This window comes from Falco cherrug, chromosome 5, assembly GCF_023634085.1.
Source record: "Falco cherrug isolate bFalChe1 chromosome 5, bFalChe1.pri, whole genome shotgun sequence".
Classification (NCBI taxonomy): domain Eukaryota; kingdom Metazoa; phylum Chordata; class Aves; order Falconiformes; family Falconidae; genus Falco; species Falco cherrug.
Genome location: NC_073701.1, coordinates 88,797,097 through 88,818,732, shown reverse-complemented (window position 1 = coordinate 88,818,732; position 21,636 = coordinate 88,797,097). Strand labels below are relative to the sequence as shown.

Genomic DNA, 21,636 nt, shown 5'->3' with positions numbered 1-21,636 from the left:
GTTGGATAAATGCTTCTAACAAATTGACAGCTCTCATAACACTTGTAATAACATGTGCTTAGTGTAATGAGATGCTTATCTGTGATCCCATCCTCCTGAACTTCTAGGATTGTGTGATCACTGTAATGACATTTCTCCCTTAAGGATGGACCCACACAAATGTTTCATGGTCTGCCTCATAGCCTTAGCTAACTAAACCATGATCACTTGCTTCTTAGGCACAGGGACTGATCACAAGGTTGGTATCTTCTTCCTCTTCCCTGTCCCTGCACGACTCAACCCAGAGGAAATGCTCAGTAATGAGAATATGGCTTGGGCAGTGATTCATGTGGTCTAGTGGACCCATGACCCAATGAGGCCCACCGAGTCACAAGCAGGAACTGCTTGGAAGTCTTCATCTCAAGAAAACAGAATAAGGACAGAATTAATTTTCCTGAACTTACATGACCAGGGCAGCCTAGATGCTCCAAGAGTCTAAGACATGTTCAGGAGTGCAAATGTATGACACAAGGGCTTTTGAAACAGCATCTGGAGATCAGGGGAGATGCCCAAGCATGTCTCACAGGCGCTGAGCATCTATGTTTAAGCAGAACTGAACTCTAGATTTTGTTGACCCTGACTGAGATCACACTCATCACATACAGGTACCTACATTTAGGTCTCAGAACCTCTGAATTTGTCCCAAGGAGATAATAATAATGGGAAGTTGAAGGGCTGTCATGGAAGAGGCACTGAGGAATTTTAGGAATCCCTAAAATGTGAGTGAGAAAGGTTACTACAAGGTAGGGGGCTTACCCCAGTTCTATGAGAGGCACATAAACTATGTAAGGTGATAAGATTCTCCGAGACTGGTATCTTTGTGTGTCAAGAGATAATCAGATTCACCTCCTCTCCTGCTCTCCAGAAGTTTTATTGCAGGTGCCTTCATATAGTTCTGTCCCTTGTCTGTGTAAAATTTATTGTAAATCATAGAAAATTCCTTGACATTTGCCACAGTTTATTTTTCCTCTTTTGTTGTTTGTTTTCAGTCTACTGCAGAAATCTGATTACTACAGCACTGCTTGCCAAAATATCACAGAAACAGGGTAGGGAGAGTAACGGTGATCTTGCCAAAGAATTTAGATCCAATATGCTGCACAGTGTACAGAGCACTCTGCCTCCAGTAGACAGTGACACACTGGTTGGATTTTTAACTGCTACATTGTATGCAACCCTGCTTTGTTTTAGGTTTAAATATATCTGTGCTGTTAATCAGAATAGTGTACTACATGGTATAATGCATTTAGGTTCTGCTTTGGCACTAAAGGATTAAAAATGTTTTAATTGGCTAATTTGGGATAATGATCCTTAAATTCCCTGTCTCATCCTTCTTCGCAGCTTTGCCATAGTCATGCAAAACTTAAAACTGGAGGTTGAGCATAGGTTTACGAAAGGATATTTTAGTTGGGATTCTAAGAATATCTAACAAAACAAACAAAATTATTTCCTGATAGGATGTACAAGAGAACTTGAAGGTCTGTAAGGCGTATGGATATGTTGTCATAAACAGGATGAACCGATATTGCTGTATGCAAAATCATCTGCCCTGTCAATTTTCCCCTTACCCTGTTGGAAATATCCTTCCTCTCCCCAAATCCTGAAGAAAAAACTTTGTTAAGTCACTGCAGTTTTCACTGTCCTTTCAGAATGTTTATGATTGAATGAAGGATTGAAGAATCTCTAAAAACCTTGGGTTTAATCTGATACAAGACAGGAATGTTGACTTTTTACTTTTATTTTATATATTTTTAAGGAATATCCATTTCACTTCCCTGAAGAACATCACTGTTTCTGCAGCCAAGTGTTTCAGGGAGAGATTTTTCACATTTTATGATGTGTCTTTGAGGCCAGGAACTGAATCTCATAAACCTGTTAACAAGGACGTAACAATCTGTTAGGCTGGGAATTTTTGGTTTTGCACTGAAAGTGAGTAGAATCAAGGTTTAAAAAGCTGAACTAATCTGTGCTGATACATGCTTGTGTTGATTTCCATATACATACAAGAGGGCTGTCTAAGAACAATCCTGTTTTAGAAAATTTTACCTTTAGAAAATGTGACCTTCTTTGCAGTGGATATAAGGATTAAGAGCAGTCATGGGCTTTCTTCTACTGAAGTGTCCACATACATTTAAGCTTTGTTGAAGACCACACTTGCTTTTCTGTTTGCAGTTTGCCTGTATGTTATTTCTACAGAAGAATGCTGTGTATGTTCTTTCTTTTGTTTTCAAATAGGGCTATAAGAGAATAAAAACCCTCCTGCATTCTTCTTACTTGACCTACATACATATATTCTTCCCCTACTGCTACTTCCCACAGTTGTCCGCTTACTACTTTCTCAAGTCACAGATGAAGGCTAACCAGAGTAATTTTAAATACTGAGATTTATTTCTCATACATAACATACTTGTAAAGATTGCTTGTTAAAAGTCATCTACTGTGCTACATTGCTTTCTGGAATGATGCAAAACATGACTGCTTTCCTAAGCAATGAATTGCCAGATGGAATATTTAAAGCAGACATAGTATCTCACTGGTGAACATTGACTATTCAGTTCCTTCACTGGCTCTTGAACTTCTTATTTAAAGCTTGTGCTTTGTAAGTCATAATTATCTCTTTTAATCAATGAAATATCCTAAATATTCCATCTAAAACCATGCTGCCTTTTTGATGTGTTAGTCATTTAGGTTTAACTATTCTCACAGTCTTAGGAAATCACTGTTCCAATTTTTATTTTGAGTGTGATACTAACCTTGCTCCAGACCAGCTGCCTGTCAATCAGATGTCACTCACAGGTGCCCCTGAACAATCTTCTCCTCTAATTAGAGAATAAAAAGTAATAGTTTAGATTTGTGGACTTTAGTGATGGCTGATGTAGGTTGTTGAGGTTTGGGGTTTTTTTTTCTTTTTTGATTTTTTTTTTCCCATTGAGTATACTAGTAAACTATAACTGTAGGCAAGACTGTTTATTAAACTTTGATTAAAACATCACCCTCTTCATGATATATTCTTCTGTTGTGGCAATACAAGCATTATTTTATTAAACGTCATTATATGTAATAGATTTTTATTAGCACACAGAAATATTTAAGGCATATCTTTCACAAGAAAGGTTTAATGTAATTAAGGGTATGTCTTTGTTAAGATTTGTTAAATCTATAAAGAGTATGCATTCAATATAGGTACATAGTATAAATATTACTATTTCAATATAGATTAAGTTACTGCATTTAAATAAAAATAGATTCTTAAATGCATTGGTGACTTAATCTGAACCTGTCTACTGCCTTAGAGAAAAGACTCAGGAATGGTAAATCCAGGTTATTTTTTCACTACCCTGAGGAAAGTCCCTGGCTATTTTTATACACTTCCAATCATGCTAATATTGCAGTTGCTTTTAGTTGAAAAGTAAAAGGGAGGCAGAGAAGTAGTAATTTTTCAAGTTTGCAATTCCATGCCAGTTAGTTACAAATCTTTCTTAGTCTTACCTGTTACTCAGCTTCATATATGTGCACACCTCTAACCATTTTGAAAGAGCAGAAAGAAATCAGATGCAATTGGGTTAATTGCTCAAGGCCTGTTAAGTGTGTTTGGTTTTTACCCAGCACATTGAGAGATGAAAATGCCCTCTTTAGCATTGTTACACCTTACAGGATGTGTAATCCTTTTCATCGTTCCCTCTTTCTATCCACGTTGCTTCAAGGAGCTAGCTTTAAACTTTTATAGGGAGCAGAATGACACCTTCCTGGCTCTTTTGTTATCCACAGACAAAAATCTCCCATGATCAACTTTGGGCTTAAGGGCTTTGAATGTTCTGATACTCTTATTGCCATCTCTTCTGCCACCTCCATTGCTTTTGCTTAGCATATGTTCAGATGCTGCAAAGCAAGCTTGCATTGTTATATATGCCTAGGGCTGAGCTCTTAAATATGGGTCACCTGCATGACCCAGGGTCAAATGTATTTCAACTGGGTTACAACGGCTGATTCTAAAATTTTCATTTATTGTAGGGGTTATCTAATTATAAGAATAGTCCCACTGCCTTCACTAGTATTGCTTAGGAAGTAGTAATGTAGTAGAAGGAAGGAGTATATGATCTGACCCAGCACATTCCAAGATCTTGTACATTCCAAAAAGGTAATATGAGACAAACAGGAATTTAACAGAAAAGGGAACTTATAGTCAAGATGATAGTACTGCCAGGTGGTCAGAGAAAGTTGAGAAGATAGAGCTAGGTGTGTTATTTAAGGGAAAATGGGACTTTTGGTTTTAGTTCTGGACAGGTGATCGATATTAAAATAATATTAATTGGGAAAAAGAGTTGGAATAAATAGTTCTTTCTGTGTCTGACTTGAATACTAGAAGTGAAAACAAACAAACAGTGGGTGTTAAAGAAAAAGCTTGTTCTCCTAGAAGGCAGCTAATTGGATTCTGCTACCTGTAACTCATGAATGCTACTTTGTTGGAGTGCAACACAGGGAAGTATACCTGTGTATACACTACCTAATATGCTAGGCTGCTTTTTAGAAACGTTCACCCACAAGCACAAACACTACATTTGACCAATCTTATTCCTAGTTCTGCAGGTATTACAGTTTGAACTCTGAAGATGTCCTTCCCATGGCTAGCTCCGTGAGACAGAATAACAGCACTACTACTTATAGTAGCTTCCATGCTTCTTTTTCTTATTCCTAATAGCTGCAGGCACTTTAAAGTTAGATTAACTTGTCTTTTTCTGAACACTAAACAATTCAATTTGCACATATGAACAGCACAGAGGAAGGGCGGAAAACAGAGTACATTTGCAAGAGGGACTTTGGGAGTTCTCGTAGATGCAACAGGTCACTGCTACTGCTTGGATCATCACCAGAAATTTACATTTTCATTCCTGAAAAGCATGAAGTGTCTTGTAAGGCAGTGTAAGGTTTTCACTGGGCATTTTAATGCTTTTATATCTTTCTTTCTGCATTACATATACTTAGTTATTCAGGGACTTAGCTGCAGAAGCAGAGGGGAAAGACATGCTGTTTATCTGACTTGCACTCAGTTGGTAAAAGGTGTGGAACTGTTTCCATTATGAGTGGATTTGTGAGACAGAGATTGGCTCAACCTACATCCATCTCTGTGAATTATCTTTGTGCAAAAAACCTCAAAAACCCAAAACAAACAAAAAACCCCAAACTAAAATCAGAAGCCTTATACGCTGATGGGTGCTAGGTGCTATACAGAATCATAAGATTCCTAGAGGCATTTTTAAGACTGTTGCTGAAAGTGTAAAACACACAGTTTAGACAAGTACTTCAGCTGCTAGGCAACACTGAAACCTCTTTAATATGACCAATTACTTTGTGGGCATCCAGAAAATTTCCAGAAATCCATGCTGGAAACATGATAGATAGTTCAGAGTTGTCATCACAGAGTGCCAATATAAATTCAACAGGCAGTCATGTAAAAGCACTTGGCTACTGAAGCAAAAGTAATGACTTTGCTTCACTCTGACTTTCATTTTTATTCTAAAATACAGAGTGGAAACCAGATGAAACTGCTAAAGCTTTACCAGGATTGACATGGAATCGTTGGTATTTATGTGGATTCCATTTAAAAGGTCAGGACAGACATACCTGAAGCTTAGTCCTAATGCTGAAAATATTTGCTAGTTACAGTAAGCCTGGCTCAGTTTTCCAGTTTGTGATGAGAAATTCCAATATTTTCTCACTAAATTCGATCCTAGATACTACACTGAAAGACAGAAGATTTTGGGAGGTTTTCTTTTGGTGGAAAGCCTGTTAACTCAGAAAAGCAACATGTATTGCCATCTTCTCAACATGACTTGCTTAATTTTTTTCCTTTGTCTTTGACCATAAGAATGAACCAGTGAATTATTTTACGTGTCATTAGGGCACAGTTGGAGGTAGATGGTCCCTTATTCTACTCCCTCCAGAGGAAGACAAATTAAGTGGACTGTGTTGTAATTGCTCTAATAAGCCAAACACTCTCAGGATATATTCATGCTACCCAAGAACTCTAATAAGATATATACGGTCATATGTGGTATTGTTTCTTATGCTTTGGATTATCTATTCATATGCAGTTAGGAAAATTATTTTTCCTCTTGAGCAGAATTCTGTGGAGCACACAGGAGACTGGGTATCCATCATATAAACAGATAACATACAGTAGAATTTTAATCTCTGGTACTAGATGCCCACTCAGTATCTCAAAGTAGAACAAGCTCAGGAGTTCCACAAACTTACAGCAAGAACTTCTGGCTTCTTAAAAATGAACTACAGCCTGCTGTCTGAAGCACTGGGGAGAAATTCTGACTTCATCAAAGTCAGTGACAAACAGACTTGTGCAATGGCACCTAGAAGTGACATGAGTCCTGTGTAGAGATGGACAGTAAAGAAAATCTTGTACTATGTGATTGGTACTTAAATTTACAGTTTTCATTGCAATCTACTGACCTAATTAATATTCTAGTAATTGCTGCCAAGCAGTCATCAAGAAAAGCATTTTCCTTTAAACTTGCCTATCAGGGATGTGGTACTTCTCATGGTCTTTGATTCAAGTTTTTGATTCTCAGAGAAGTAAGGAGGGGTGCAGAAGAGCAGCCAACTTGGACTTCAAAGTGCAGACTTTGGACTTTTTAGGAGCCTGGTTGACAGAGTCCCTTGGGAGGCAGTCCTGAAGGGCAAAGGAATCCGGAAAGGATAGATGTTTTTCAAGAAGAAAATCTTACAATTGCCAGAGCAGGTCATCCCATGTGCCAAAGGATGAGCTGGCAGGGAAGAAGAGCAACCTGGCTGAACAGAGAGCTTTGGCTGGAACTCAGGAAAAAAAATGAGAGTTTATGACCTTTGGAAGAAGGGGTAAGCAACTCAGGAGGACAAGAATGTCATAAGGTTATGCAGGGAGAAAATCAGAAGGGCCAAAGTCCAGCTAGAAATAATCTGGCCACTGCCATAAAAGAGAATTAAAAATGTTTCTATAAATACATTAGCAACAAAAGGAGGGCTAAGGATAATCTCTGTCTTTTACTGGTTGACAGGGGGAAACATAATGAAAAGGATGAGGAAAAGGCTGAGGTACTTAATGCCTTCTTTGCCTCAGTCTTTGATAGTAAGACCAGTTGTTCTCTGGGTACCCAGCCCCCTGAGCTGGAAGGCAGGGACAGGGAGCTGAATGAAGTCCCCATAAACCAAGTGGAAATGTTTAGTGAACTGTTACACCACTTAGATACAAACAAGTCTGTGGGGCTGGATGGGATCCACACAAGGGTACTGAGGAAGCTGGTAGAAGTTATCACCAAGCCACTTTCAATCATTTAACAGTAGTTCTGGCTCACTGGGGAGGTCCCAGTTGATGGGAGGTTAGTAAATGTGAAACCCATCTACAAGGAAGGCTGGAAGGACGATCTGGGGACCTACAGGACTGCCAGCCTGACCTCTGTCTCAGGGAAGGTTATGCAGCAGATCAACCTAAGTGTCATCATGTGGCATGTGCAGGACAACTTGAGGATCAGGTCCAGCCAACATGGGGTTATGAAAGGCAGGTACGGTTTGACAAACCTGATCTCCTTTTACAACAAGGTGACCCACTTCCTGGATTAGGGAAAGGCTGTGCATGTTGTCTATCTAGACTGTAGTAAAGCCTTTGGCAACATTTCCCACAGCATTCTCCTGGAGAATCTGGCTGCTCATGGCTTGGATGGGTGTACTGTTCTCTGAGTTAAAAGCTGGCTGGATGGCTGAGCCCAAAGAGTGGTGGTGAATGGAGTTACATCCCGCTGGCGGTCGGTCACAAGTACTGTTCCCCAGGGCTCCGTGCTGGGGCCAGTTCTGTTTAGCATCTTTAGCAATGACGTGGTTGAGGGGATTGACTGCACCCTCAGTCAGTCTGCAGATGACACCAAGCTGAGGGGTGTTGATCTGCTGGAGGGCAGGATGTTCTGCATCTGGGCAGGCTGGATGAATGGGCTGGGGCCAGTTGTAGGAGGTTCAACAAGGAGAAGTGCTGGGTCCTGTGCTTGGGTCACAACAACTCCATGCAATGCCACAGGCTTGGGGAAGAGCAGCTGGAAAACTGTCTGGTAGAAAAGAACATGGGGTCTTGATCGACAGCCAGCTGAATATGAGCCTGCAGTGTGCCCAGAGGGCCAAGGAGGCTAATAGCATCCTGGCTTGTATCCAAAATTATGTGGCCAGCAGGACTAGGGAAGTAATCATCCCCCTGTACTCAGCACTGGTGAGGCTGCACCTAGAATACTGTGTTTTAGGAGTTTTGGGTCCCTCACTACAAGAAAGACATTTTGGTGCTAGAGCATGTCCGAAGAAGGGTAATGAAGCTGGTGAAGGCTTTAGAGCGCAAGGCTTATGAGGAGCAGCTGAGGGAACTGGGGCTGTTTAGCCTGAAGAAAAGGAGGCTCAGGGAGACCTTATCGCTGTCTACAACTACCTGAAAGGAGGCTGTAGCGAGGTGGGTGTTGGTCTCTTCTCCCAAGGAACAAGTGATAGGACAAGAGGAAATGGCCTCAAGTTATGCCGGGGTGGTTTAGATTTGATGTTAGGAAAATTTTCTTCCCCGAAAGGGTTGTCAAGCACTGGAACAGGCTGTCCAGGGTAGTTATTGAGTCACCATCCCTGGAGGTATTTAAAAGACGTGTAGATGTGGTACTTAGGGACATGGTTCAGTGGTGGACTTGTTAGTGCTAGGTTAACAGCTGGACTCAATGATCTTAAAGGTCTTTTCTAACCTAAACGGTTCTATGATTCTATGTTTTTATTTTACAGTTTGGACTATTAGTATAAATAGTAAACAAGTCCTTTTTATGGTCACTTGGGGAATCCCTCTTCTCTTGCTTGATCTGTCTGGTTTTCTGGGAACTGATTAATTTACCTATAATGAGAAATGAAAGGGAAAAATACAGGAGGTGGAAGTGTAGATGTGCATTCTCTGCCTCTTCTCTGGACTCTTCATACTCTCTTCTATCATCTCTTCTTTTTATCTGTTGTTCCTATTATCTATCTCACTCATTTTTCATATCTTCATTAATAAATGATGTTTAAACTTCCCTGACTAACCTGTGCCTTTTCCACCCTCTCATTCCATTTTCTCCTGTCATTGTCCAAAGTTGTAAATTCACCTCCTGTTCTCTAATGTGTTCCTCTTCCTGTCATCACTTTATTTCAAGCCTGCTGTCTGCCCTGCCTCAGCATTTTTAAAACGCATAATTGTCTCCCCTCTTCTCTCCTTTTAAGGTGTTGATACCATATTCACATAGCAGGGATGTGCAAAGGGGAGAAAGTGATAGAAAGTCAGGAAGGAAGCTTTCGTATCCATAAAACGACAAAGCAGCAGGTATCTGCAAATGAATGTGATGGTACCTGAATACTCTCTCCATCCTGGGACCAATACGGTAGAGAAGCACACTATGAAAACACCAAACACACAGTCAATCAGCAGTTTATGCTGTTGCTTTTAGCTTTGGCTATTCCCGCATAAGTCAGCAAAGATGGAGCTAAGTCAACCGAATTCGTAACACAATAGTAGTTTACTTTCAGACTTAACAAACCAAAAAACTTTTGCTTTGTGTCTTGCTGCCTAAAATGTATTACTACCTTAAAAGTTGTGTTCTTTTCTAATGGGAAGAAAAATAGGGGGCATAGCAGAAACCCCAAGACACATTATAAAGGGGAAACAGAACAATTAATAGAAGCAAAACTTTAAATTAATTTCTCTTGCTGAACGTATATTTCAAAAGGGGAATATACCACAATAATCAACCAGGTTTTTTGCCTTCAGCCTGTCTGAGGCCATGTGGTTTGGAGATCTGATCACTAGTCCGAAAAGAAAAGGCTGTTTGCAAGATTTCTGGGGTGTTTTTTCCTGGAAAAGGTGAGAGGACAAAAGCAGAAATTTATGACATACACTTTATGCATTATAAGGAAAGTATTCATCTGTCTGTCTGTCTATCTATCTATCTATCTTTCTACATACATGTATAGAGACATCCATATGTTTCAAGCTGTCACTAAATTAATTTGGAGGCAGGTATTTAATTTACTGCTCTGAGGATTAGGTTAAAAACTCTAAATTTAATATGCCTTGAACCAAGTGAATTGGATTTTCTTTTGCTCTTTCACATTCACTGTTCAGTATTTTCTGGAGTTATGCATGGGATTTCCATCAGTAATAATAGTTCTGACCATTTGGAGACGGAACAATGCCAAAGAAGAAGATAGTGTTTGAATGTTCAAGTGGCATTTTGTAACAATCATGCTTGCTTAATACACCTCAAAACATTTTGTGTCATATGGTACCAGTGTAATCTTGAAACCATTTCTAAACTGCTATTTTGGGTGAGCATGAGTAGCTGGCTCCTTGTATAAATCAGCCATTCCTTTCTCATTTATGTTTGTAGTTTCTTCCAGTACTCTTTTTCTTTAAAAGTGTGAACTTTGGTTCTGTTTCGAACCACTGCTTCCATTCCATTTGCTTTTAAACAGGTTCATTTGGAAGTCCTTTGCCCATTTTCATTCTTCTGTGGGTTTTTGTTCTTTTTTCCTGCTGTGTATCTAAACCAAATTTCTGATTAAATTTACTATTAATAAACATTATTTACATTAATTTACGCTTGTAATAGCATCGCTAGAGGGCAGTATTGATTAAATTAGGTGCACTCTAGTGCTCATTGGAAACTTAAATGCAGAAAAGCCTCCAGCATAAACATCCTTGCATTTTTAATAAATGGTCATGGCTTTCATGTCCATTTTTCATCATATCCTATATGTAAAAAGTAATAGTCATATTAATCACCATGTGTATTAGAAATTGTTATATGTAACTTTAATGCAGGTAAAATAATATTCTGTGATACTATTTTTATGGAAAAGAATATGCATGGAACTTAGTAGAAAGTAGATGGCATTGAAGTTATTGTAAATTATCGTTTATATATGTGGCTTTATTAGAAATAATGATTAAAGTGTTAATTTTTTATAATAAATAAAAATATAGGTTTCTTCATATGTTGTTTCTGAGAGAAAATATTTGCTGTGAAAAATATATCTTCCAATTTGTTAACTGTCTGCTTGAAAAATCTCAGTACAGTATATTTTAAAATAATGGACAGCAAAGATAACCAGGATTGTAGATTAAGACACTGACTCATTTGTTCTTATTGATTTACAGGTCTCCTGACAAATGCAGCAACACAGAATCCTCGTAGGAGTGGTTTAGGCTCTGTGTGAGCTACTTAACTTAGTCAAGTTTCACTGCTGTTGATCATCATCCGTTATATGTCATCAACTCAACTGTCTGTTTCTCTGTATCTCATGAATGACAGCATAATTCCTCTACGTTATGAGCTAAAGTTTTTCTACCATACTAAGGATCACTGGACTAAGGAATATAGAAAAAGAGATATGCTTGGGCATTAGCAATACAAAAAAGTTCATGGTTAAAAGTTCATCTACGTTATACACCACTGCTGGACTTGCTGTTACCTACATGTTTTAATCCGAAGAGTCTGCTACAATGAAGAGTATCATCCCAATCAGCCTTAGAGAAGACTGTTTTGCCTATGGGAGGACACTGAGGTGCAAAAGAGAAACTCTTCTTGTGCCCTAAACTGTCTGAATTGCTTTTATTTTCTTATACTTTCAGTATATACAATAGACCAAAGAGCAAAATCTATTTTAAAGTGGACACAATCTTACTGTTAACAGAGTTATGTCATTAAATTGTAGGAGGTCTCCACATAGACATGATTCCAGCTTTCACAAAGCTGATATGTTGTTGTCCAGCAGATGTCTTTATGGAAAGCTGCAGTAAAAACTAACTCAGAGACCTGCTCTTGAAATGCCACGTTCAAGAGAAAATAATGGAGCACTGAGAGAAAATGACGTGTGTTTGAAAACCTTGGACAAAAAGAACACAAACTGTCTACACAGCACCTTTATTCCTCTGTACTTAGATTGACTTTCTCGTACTAAAATCATTTTCAGTTTTAACCAGTTAAACATGCCTCTTCTACAGTTCCATTTTTGATAGTTAAAGTTGGATAATACAGTATTTGCAAAGAGCATGTTTGGTCATCTGTGGCCTATGTCTCATCTGATACACCATTTAGCACCAGAAAGCAAATTAAAGAGAAAACAAAAGTAACACTTGTTTGAAAGAGATCATTAAATGTATTTTGAAAAGCCTAAAGTTATATATTTAACAGTTTTTATATGTTGTATATTTGTAGAAAATCCTATTTAACAATTAACGTGATAACTCTGACAGTCATGACAAGTGGTTCAGAGTTAAGTTGTGTTTTATTACTTCAGTTGTCTCTGAAGTGACTGGTGTCGTTTGCTTTCTTCCATTGGGACATTCTGGATGTAAAGCATGACCAGAGAGGACTGTGTAGAAAAAGCAAAGAATAATGTTGTTTATATTACATAAATGCATTCAACCATTGCACTGTTGGAAGGCATTTTTTATTTTTATTTTATTTTTATTTTTTTGTCTTTATGTACTGATAAAAATAGAGTGTAAAATATTTTACTCATTGCTCTTCATAGCAAAGTTTGTTTTTCTTTCTTACTTCCTATCTTTCTTTCATTTTCTTCCTTCCTTCTTTCCTTCCTCTCTTTCTGTCCTTCCCTTTTCTCTCTTTTTCTCTCTTTCCTTCTCTCTCTCTTTCTTTCTTTCTTCTCCTCCCCACCCCCCACCCACCGACACACACCGTAAGGGTCAGTTTGAAGCCTGTTCCTTGATCCCATTTTCAGTGTTTTACCTCATTGTTAGAAAGCCCACATTTTTGGCATTATTGGTTAGTGACAATTTAGAAAAGACAGCATAGACAAGGGGGAAATAATGACAAAACAGAGAAACAAACAAAACCTTGTTCCCTTTTACTGTACCTTTCGGTATGTAAGTTTGGTACATATTGATATGATGCAATCAACAGGGGAGCTTAATTTCTTCCTGGCAAATGTATTATGGTTTCAAGTATACTACCTAATACTCCAATTAACTCTTAGTGTTATGCTAGTTCTATTCTACTAAAGAAAAATATATAGCGATTGTTCAAGTGACCATAGATGAAAGGTACAAAAATGAAAGTTGATTAAAGAAATTTTTTGAAGGCCTGCTCTAATACTGAGGCTTATTTAATGCAGAGGTTGCAGGAAACATGAACTATAGATCATTTTGTCTTCAAGTAAAATCAATATATACAAAATTCTTATTTAATCTTAGCATTTTGACCAGTGTCAAAGTAGCAATTAAAGCCCAGCCACTTGAAAAGTGTTATGGACTGACTGCACTATAAATGACCAATGTCAGGTTTAAAATGTCATGCAATAAATGATGGTAAATACATTTACTGTACATGTAGACCTCAAGAGCCAGATCCCTCACTCTACCAACTCTCTGTTTTGATTTATTTTAAAGGGAGTGTAGTAGCCTTATTTAGTAAACAGAACAATTAAAGATGTTACATCATTTTTGTTGCTTTACAGTATTCAGTTATGTGTTGGTTCAGCTAAATTATGAAAAATAAAGAAAATCCTTTTGTAAGTGAGACTTCTGTTCCCTGACCATGACGTCACCAAAGGAATTTCACCTGATAATTAGTGAGGTGGGGCACAGAGATGAAGACTTAGCAATGGAATGGAAATGGAGGATGAGTTGTGTTTTGAAACTGAAGTTTTACCCTTCCCTTTTTAGGTCTTGGGTACCTTCATTCTGGTATGCTCAGTTATAGATCAGATTAAGGTCATTTATTTTCTAGAAACCAGATCCCACTAAAGGATCTAAGAATGGACATCTGAAATCTATACATCTTAAATCATACCTTCCTGTTGGTTCTGAATATGCAAGCTTATGTCTTTGTTTTCTGAGTACTTTAAATGCTCAACAAAAGAGAGATGTACATTGTTTATAAGGTCTACTCTGGTTAAGAAATATCAAAGACAAAATATTCTGATTATTCATCAGAGGTGTATTCTAGTTGCTGAGTCAACAGACACCTCAAAGCACTTAAAGTGTGTTTTGTACTTTTCACTCCTCCTCCAAAATGTACAGTTTTAAACAAACAAAATATACTGGCTGCCTTTGTCACTGTGAATTACTACTCTAAGAGCAGTGGTGAAATGTTTCTGTCTCAGGAACAATATATTTTCAGAATATTGTGAACTTCTAATTTTACAAAGCTAAGTTACATAAAAATTTGTTTGTTTCTGAAAGTATTTGATGTGCCTCTTCCAAAGCAAAATTTGAAACACAGAAGGGAATGTCTTGTTTGAATGCTATTAAATATCCTTCGTTTCTCAGCTTGCAAACAAGTAACTTTTTCAAAATATGCTTGAAAGGGAACAAAAGAATACAGAAAAAACACATAATAGACTAATAAAAACAACCTCTAGAAATGCAGTAAACCTTTAAACATTTTTTGAAAAAAGCTTCTCTCTTAGCCCAGGCAAGGACATATTTAATGACTACTTTAAACATCTGGGATATCAAATGGAGCAAATATTAACACACTATAGCAATGAATATGACACATCATTCACCAATTTCATAATTATGCTTTTAGCTTTTTTGGGGGCTGGGGTTTTTTTTGCCAATTCATTTCTTCTCTGCAGTAGCTCAGGTTTTATGCATGTGGTATCCTCAATCATTCACTTGTTTACTGAAACTGTACCCACATGCTGTTGCATAAATCTTTAACCCAGGCACTTACTATCTAATATAGCCTATTCATCACAATCGTGAGTACTAATTAGAGTTTCCAGAAGAAAATAAAGAATTCAACACTGTGTCTGAAGAGCCTATGTGAGTATAAGAAACAGCTGAACTAGAAGATGGTAAATTGATTGGTTGATAGGAAAATCAGAGCACTAACTGCCTGGGCCGCTGAACTAGTGGAAAGAAAAAAGCACAAGCCAACATCGCATGTAGACACAAGAAGCCAAAAAAAAAAAAAAGAAAAAGGAATATTAGTTCAAGGAGAAAAAGCTGAACCAGCTTTCATCACATAAACCTACATATATACAGTATTTTCCCAATAAAAAAAAAATACAGAAGGCATATTCTTTTAAACCTCTTTGTATGATTTATATTAAGAATAGCATATACATGAGTAACAACCAAAGACTGGGAATGGGTTAATGGGTTGACTAGGGGTGTTGCATATGTGTACACAAGCAGTCACCCTTCCCATTAAAGAGACAAAAATGGAAGCATTTGGCACATAACCTTCTAAGATTTAAAACTATTTCAGATGAAAGATTGGAACAGTAAGATGTACGATGGTATTTTCTGTGAGGTTTGAAATGGACCTGGTGAAGACTAGGTTAGAACCACCACAAACCAGTGAAAAATAGCCCCAGTTTCTGATTCTCAAGGCAACGTTTATCACAATAGGCTTAGTCAGAGGAGAATTCCTCTAGCTGCGAGAATCCTTGGAAAGTCAAAGGCTTCCCAGAGAGCACAGGCAGCAGGTTACCATCACTAAGGCTTGTAAGAGACTCTCTGCCAGTATAAATTATATTAGTCTGCTATTTTGAAGTTGTTTTTCAAGCAACTTCAAGATGTGCTAAGGGTAAAAGTGATTTCCAGGTACTTTTATTCCTCCTGCTCCAAACATGAAGAAACTTCCCAAACACCTCAGTAATGGTGGTAATTTTGTGGCTGGAATTGGGTAATGATTCTCTGAGAGGAATGATTAATGCAAATGAAAGTGTTTTGCCACCTATGTGGTGAAAATCATAAAGGGCTGAGGAAGGTGGTGCATATACTGAAAGCAAAGAAAAGAAGTAACTTGTGCTTTCTTTTTTCTCCTTTCAGGTGTATTTTATAAATTACGCTTTTTTATTTACCCCACTCTCTTCAAAGAGAATTTATATCAATAGAATGTGGGAACTGTCAAACCAGTTCAGCTGTGTGCTTCCTCTTGGTTGATACCATGTCTTAACTGGTTTCTTTTTAAAATTAATGGTTTCTCTGGGTGGGAAAATATATCACAGCCCTCCCTGAAGTGAAGTTTCTTCTGGTTTTCCAGTTACTGTTTGGTGGATGTTTCACACCCTAGAAAAATGAAGTCTTTATATGTGTATATATATTTACCTTATGTAATTACAGGAGTTACAACTGAGGAATTATTTTTTTATTCCTCTTTCCAATTTGTTTTTCTCGCATCATAGAATTTGTACTACATTGAAGTAATGATCTTAGATTGGGCTTAGGCAAATGAGGATGGACAGAAAACACAATATTCTACATCTGATTTCAAGTTGGGACTTGAATAAAGGAAGGAAACCAAGAAGGAACTGAAAAAAAACAAAAACCAAAACCAACAAAACCCAAAACCAACCCAAGACCAGAGAAAATTAAATATTTTTCATTTCAGAATATTTAGTATTTAGTAAGTGCTTTGTAGTATTTAATAAGTGCTACAGGAGCCAAAATGTGTAAAATTTGAAATAGGGAAATGAGAAAGCAAATACAAACTGCAGAGATGAGATTTTTACTGATCATATGGTTGTCTTCTTTTGAGACATAAATCCCATTAAAATTTGAGACCCATGAGTAATATGTAAAAGGTCATTCTGTCACCAATTAAAAGTAAACTAAAAAATAGGAGAAAAGTAGAAGAAAATAACAATAAGCCAGAAAACTTCAAAGTTCTTTAGAGTATAGGATCTGATATAATCAAAGGAACAATGTAAGCATGTGCAGAGAACAATTTATATTAGGTAAGGACCCTGAGCACTACCTCAAACAGTGGTTTAAATCACCATGAGACAGTGTCTGTCTTCCTTCAATGCGTAGGAGGAAGCCTCTGTATATTGCTATACAGTCAAGGAGAGAGACAGGTGGTTTAGCATAGGTTCTTACACAGGCATAACAATACATGTCAGCCACCTAAGGCAGCGACTAATGACAGGAAATGTTGACATCAGCTGTCATCTGAAATTACTTACTGAGTTGTGAAGATGTTAACAAAAGGTTGGCAGTAGCAACCTAAGCCAGTCGTTAATGTACAGAAACATTGCACAAAACAGGAGCTCACAGAGCTCCGGTGGCAGTAAAGAGGGCCTTCCCATCACAATGACTAATGCAAATGCAAAGGTAATATATTTACCCCTGTTTGTAGGGTAATATATTGACTCCTCTATATGCAGAACGTACCCAGATGAATAGATGAAAACAAATGTGGGCTACTTCTGTCCACACTCTCCAGTCACTTCTACACAAATGTATTTAAGTAGCCTCCAGAGCAGAAATTCAACACAGATTGCAACTTCACTACATATTAGCCTAACGGATATGCTATTAGCAAACAATAAAACAGTATAGTGAGGCTTGAGGAAAGTTATGCTTAATTTGGTACAAATTAAAGCTCTTCTTCAATGAAGCCATGTAACACTTGGTTTTCAGCACAGGCAGATTTATTCCTTCCCAAATTTTAAAGACAGCAACATGACAGTGATAATGTAACTTCCAGCCCATGCAAAGCAAATCAAATAAGGGTGAGCTCTGGAAAGGCAGGAATTCTAGCTGAGTAAATAACAATAACCTCACTGTGCACAGGAAACAAACACCCACAAAAATGAGAAAAATCACAAATAATTGTAATGCCACCCAAGCTCCTTGTTATCTGATTCTTACTCAAACAGTTACAATCACAGGAGAATCTGCAATATAATATACTCAGCAGCACTTAGAATTCCATGCAATTATGCACTTGTTTTCATTTTAATAATTTTTAAAAGCTGATAAGACATGTCAAGTTGGATCCCCTTCTCAAAAAAACCAAACAACAACAACAAAAAAAACAAACAAAAAAAAACCCCAACCCCCCAAAAAACACCAACCAAAACCAGAAAAAAGAAACGAATCCATTTATTAGGTAAGAGGAACACAGAGAATATAGACTGCATTTTAATATGTACCAGGTCCTTCTCACTACATGGAGACTCTGGAGACAGCAGGACAAATGTAGGAAGAGTAGAAAGCTTTGCCTCAGAACAACTAAACCTTGTGACAAGAAAAAAAATATCTGTTTAAGGGCCTGAAGACAAATTTTGTAAATGGATTGATCAACTACCTGCCCAACTAGTCAAGAGAAACCCAAAAGGACAGGGGATATGTATAGCATTTAATGTCATTATTTTAACTTTAGAAATCATGTTTCTTCTTATTCAGTTGATTTGTTAGACAGAAAACAGTAACACAATGTTAATGTGGTAGTGTCTGGTACCTTGTCAGGTAGTGGGAAAGTGAGAAAAGGAACACATATTAAAGTTTGCTGGAATTCTGAAAGAAAGGACTGTTTGATAATTATTTAAAAAATCTTATTTCAGAAAAATGTATCAAGCACATTAGTGTTGCCTCAGTTTAATTTAACGGGTATAAGCTTGGGACTGTTGTTCATGATGTTAAATGTCTCCAGAACTTTCTCAGGAAAAGCTTCTATACAGACACATAATTACTGGAGCAGAACCAAGTTATCCCTATCAATTCTTCTGTCTGGAGGTAGGACTGGGATCTTTGGAGATGCCAAATGGAAATGGGAAATATCTGTTGCCAATATATTAACAAGGCAATCAGATCTTTAGAAAATTCATTGGTACAAAAGTGTTTGTTATTTAGTCCTCAGCTAAGTTGATATCACATAGTCCAAGGCCTTCAAGAATCTGAAATATCATGTGATTGATTTATTTAGGCTGTAAAGATGTTCCGGTGTTTATAGGGATTCTGAATAACTGCAACCATACCTGTAAGTTTCCAGCACAGCAGAAATAGAAGATGTGTGCCTATTTCCTGTTCTTCTCCTAATGCAACAGCCAGCAGCACCTGCTATTTTGGACATACAGATTACTGATGCTTGAGTGTGACTGAGTTTAATCTTTCAGCTCTGATGATGTGAAATTTCCTTTGGATTGTATTGTCCCATAAACATCTGTCTTGGGAACAAGTTGCTTTACGATGGAAAATCATTTCTGATGCACAGTTTTAGTTCCCTTATGAATGCCCAGGATTACAGTGAGCCATGCAGAAATCCAGATGAGTTAAATTGACTCCCAATGTGATGAGCTGTATGTGTCTTGGTGAAAAAGTAAATTTTTCTTTGAGCTAAGCCACTAGTAGATAAACTCTTAGTAACATGTTCTAACAGAGATGGAATCGGAGTAGCCATGGGTAGTCTGAGTGCCTCTGTTTTTTACATCATCGCAAACACCAATGTATTCGCTTTTGGAAGGTAATTGATAGTAAACTGACTACCTTTTGGTAGTTTGTTTTTTTTCCAAAATATTCATTTTACTGCTGAGTAGACCTTTTTGGTGTTTATAAGACGAGTGAGTGATTTAATTTCAGGTTACATTTAGTGTACTGGTTATATATTAAGAGAGGGAGGAAGGTTGCTTGCTTTATGTTTCACATGTTGTAATAGAGGAAAAGAAAAAGTTTGGAAATACAAAATGCAATGAAGAGTCACAGATGAACACAAAAAAGTGTGGATCTTCAGGGACACAGGACATTCCTGGGAACAGCAAGTGGCCATAGCTTCTACATGTTGAAAGGAAGACTCTTCTAGGGACCTACATGGGTTGTTGGAGAGCTTCTTCCAACCCTGGAACACAAGGATAAATTTCTAAACTAAAAGATAAATACAGCATGTTGGGAGTCAGGGAAGGTGTTCCAAAATCCTTGTTATTTTAATTGTACCCATCAGGTTAGTTTCCTCTACTTCAGAAATGCCTTGTTCTTCATGGATTAACAAAGCTCTGGTAGACCTTACTTTGCTTACTTGAAGAAATGTAAGCGGCTCCATTGACAGGCCAGTTTGTATTATTTTGATGGTGACTGTAGTTTCCTTAGGCAGTTTGAGGTACCCAGCAAGATCATAGAATCGTTTAGGTCGGAAAAGACCTTTAAGATCATCAAGACCTATCATTAACCCAGGACTGCCAAGCCCATCACTAAATCATGTCCCTAAGTATCACATATGTGCATTTTTTAAATACCTCCAGGGATGGTGATTGCACCACCTCCCTGGACAGACTGTTCCAATGTTTCTCCACCCTTTCAGTGAAAAAAAAATAATAATCCTTATTATCCAACCTAAACCTCCCTGGCATAACTTGAGGCCATTTCCTCTATTCTTCTTGCCAGTTTTCTGGGAGAAGAGAAAATAAAATGGTTTTGGTTGGAAGGGATCTTAAACATCATCTAGTTCCAGCGCTCCTACTATGGACAGCAACACCTTCCACTAGACCAGGTTGCTCAAAGCCCCATCCAGCCTGACCTTGTACAATTCCAGGGATGAGGCATCTGCAACTTCTTTGGGCAACCTGTTCTGGTGTCTCACCACACTGACAGAAAATAGTTTCTTCTTAATATGTAATCTATATATAACCTCTTCCAGTTTAAATCTGTTAATTACCCCATGTGCTACCACTACATGCCCCTGTAAGAAGTCCCTCTCCAGCTTTCCTGTAGGTCCTCTTTAGGTACTGGAAGGCTACTATAAGGTCTTCCCAGAGCCTTCTCTTCTCCAGGCTGAACAACCCCACTCTCTCAGCCTGTCTTCATAGCAGAGGGCCTCCAGTCCTCTGATGTCTTTGTGGCCCTCTCTGGACCCACTCCAGCACATCCATATCCTTCTTATGTTGGGGGCCCCAGAGCTGAAGGCAGTAGTCCAGGTCTCACGAGAGCAGAGTAGAGGAGGACAATCACTTCCCTTGAACCGCTGGTCATGCTTCCTTTGATGTAGCCCAGGATGTCACTGGCTTTCTGGGCTGCAAGCGCACATTGTGAGGCCACATTGAGATTCTCATGAACCAACACAACCAAGACTTTCTCATCAGGGCTGCTCTCAATCCAGTCTCTGCCCAGCCTGTATTTGTGCTTGGGGTTGCCCCAATACAGGTGCAGGTCCTTGCACTTGGCTTTGTTGAACTTCATAAGGTTCACACAGGCCCACCTCTCAAGTCTGTCAAGGTCCTTCTAGGATAGGCTGCATAATCTGAAATGACTGCATTTTGGCTGCCTTTCTGAGGAGAACAGGAATGGAGGTTTTCTTTACCTCTCTTTTGCTACAAATTAAAATTATGCTATTCTATAAGTCTTGTAACATTATTTCATTGCCTGTCTTGTGGAGAAAAATTAGGAATATGAAGTCTAGATTTATACACAATAAACCTTGTTGGCTTTCTCCCTGTAAAGATGCCCTGGGTTTGGAAACAAGACAATCAGCTTGTAAGACAATTATTTGCATCCAACAGTATTTTTTGATGCTCTGAGAACAGCTGTTCCTCAAGAACAAACTTGAACTGGAGGTAAAAATGGAAAGAAAATGGTTGTTGCTTCTCATTCCATTTCTTAAGGTAATGCCTAAGATTATGATCAGTTGAAAGCTTTCCCAAGTCTAAACATTTACTCACTCAGTGAAATAATTCAGAAGCTTGTGTCTGATGATGCCATCTGGTGACACCTGTCATAATGATATTTAGCTTTGTCTGCTATTTTTCCAGCTGCAATATAAAAGCCAAACCACGGCTTCAACAGTTGATGAGTTCTCCTAAAAATATTGCCATCTA

General features: G+C 38.1%; 1 protein-coding gene across 8 annotated transcripts in view; it reads left to right on the top strand.

Annotated features, from left to right (window-relative positions):
- TAFA5 (TAFA chemokine like family member 5) overlaps window positions 1-13,610 on the top strand; it is a 443,592-nt gene extending 429,982 nt beyond the window's left edge. For 5 of the 8 annotated variants that reach the window (XR_008732598.1, XR_008732600.1, XR_008732601.1 and 2 more), the window contains 2 exons: window positions 9,839-9,931; window positions 11,228-13,610. Coding sequence is in view for 2 of the 8 variants with exons in the window: in XM_027815445.2 (XP_027671246.1) it covers window positions 11,228-11,236 (9 nt within the window). In the remaining 6 variants the exon portion in view is untranslated. The remainder of the gene's footprint in view (window positions 1-9,838; window positions 9,932-11,227) is intronic. The other 3 variants (XR_008732599.1, XM_027815445.2, XM_027815452.2) reach the window with 1 other exon arrangement.
- Window positions 13,611-21,636: the final 8,026 nt, after the last annotated feature.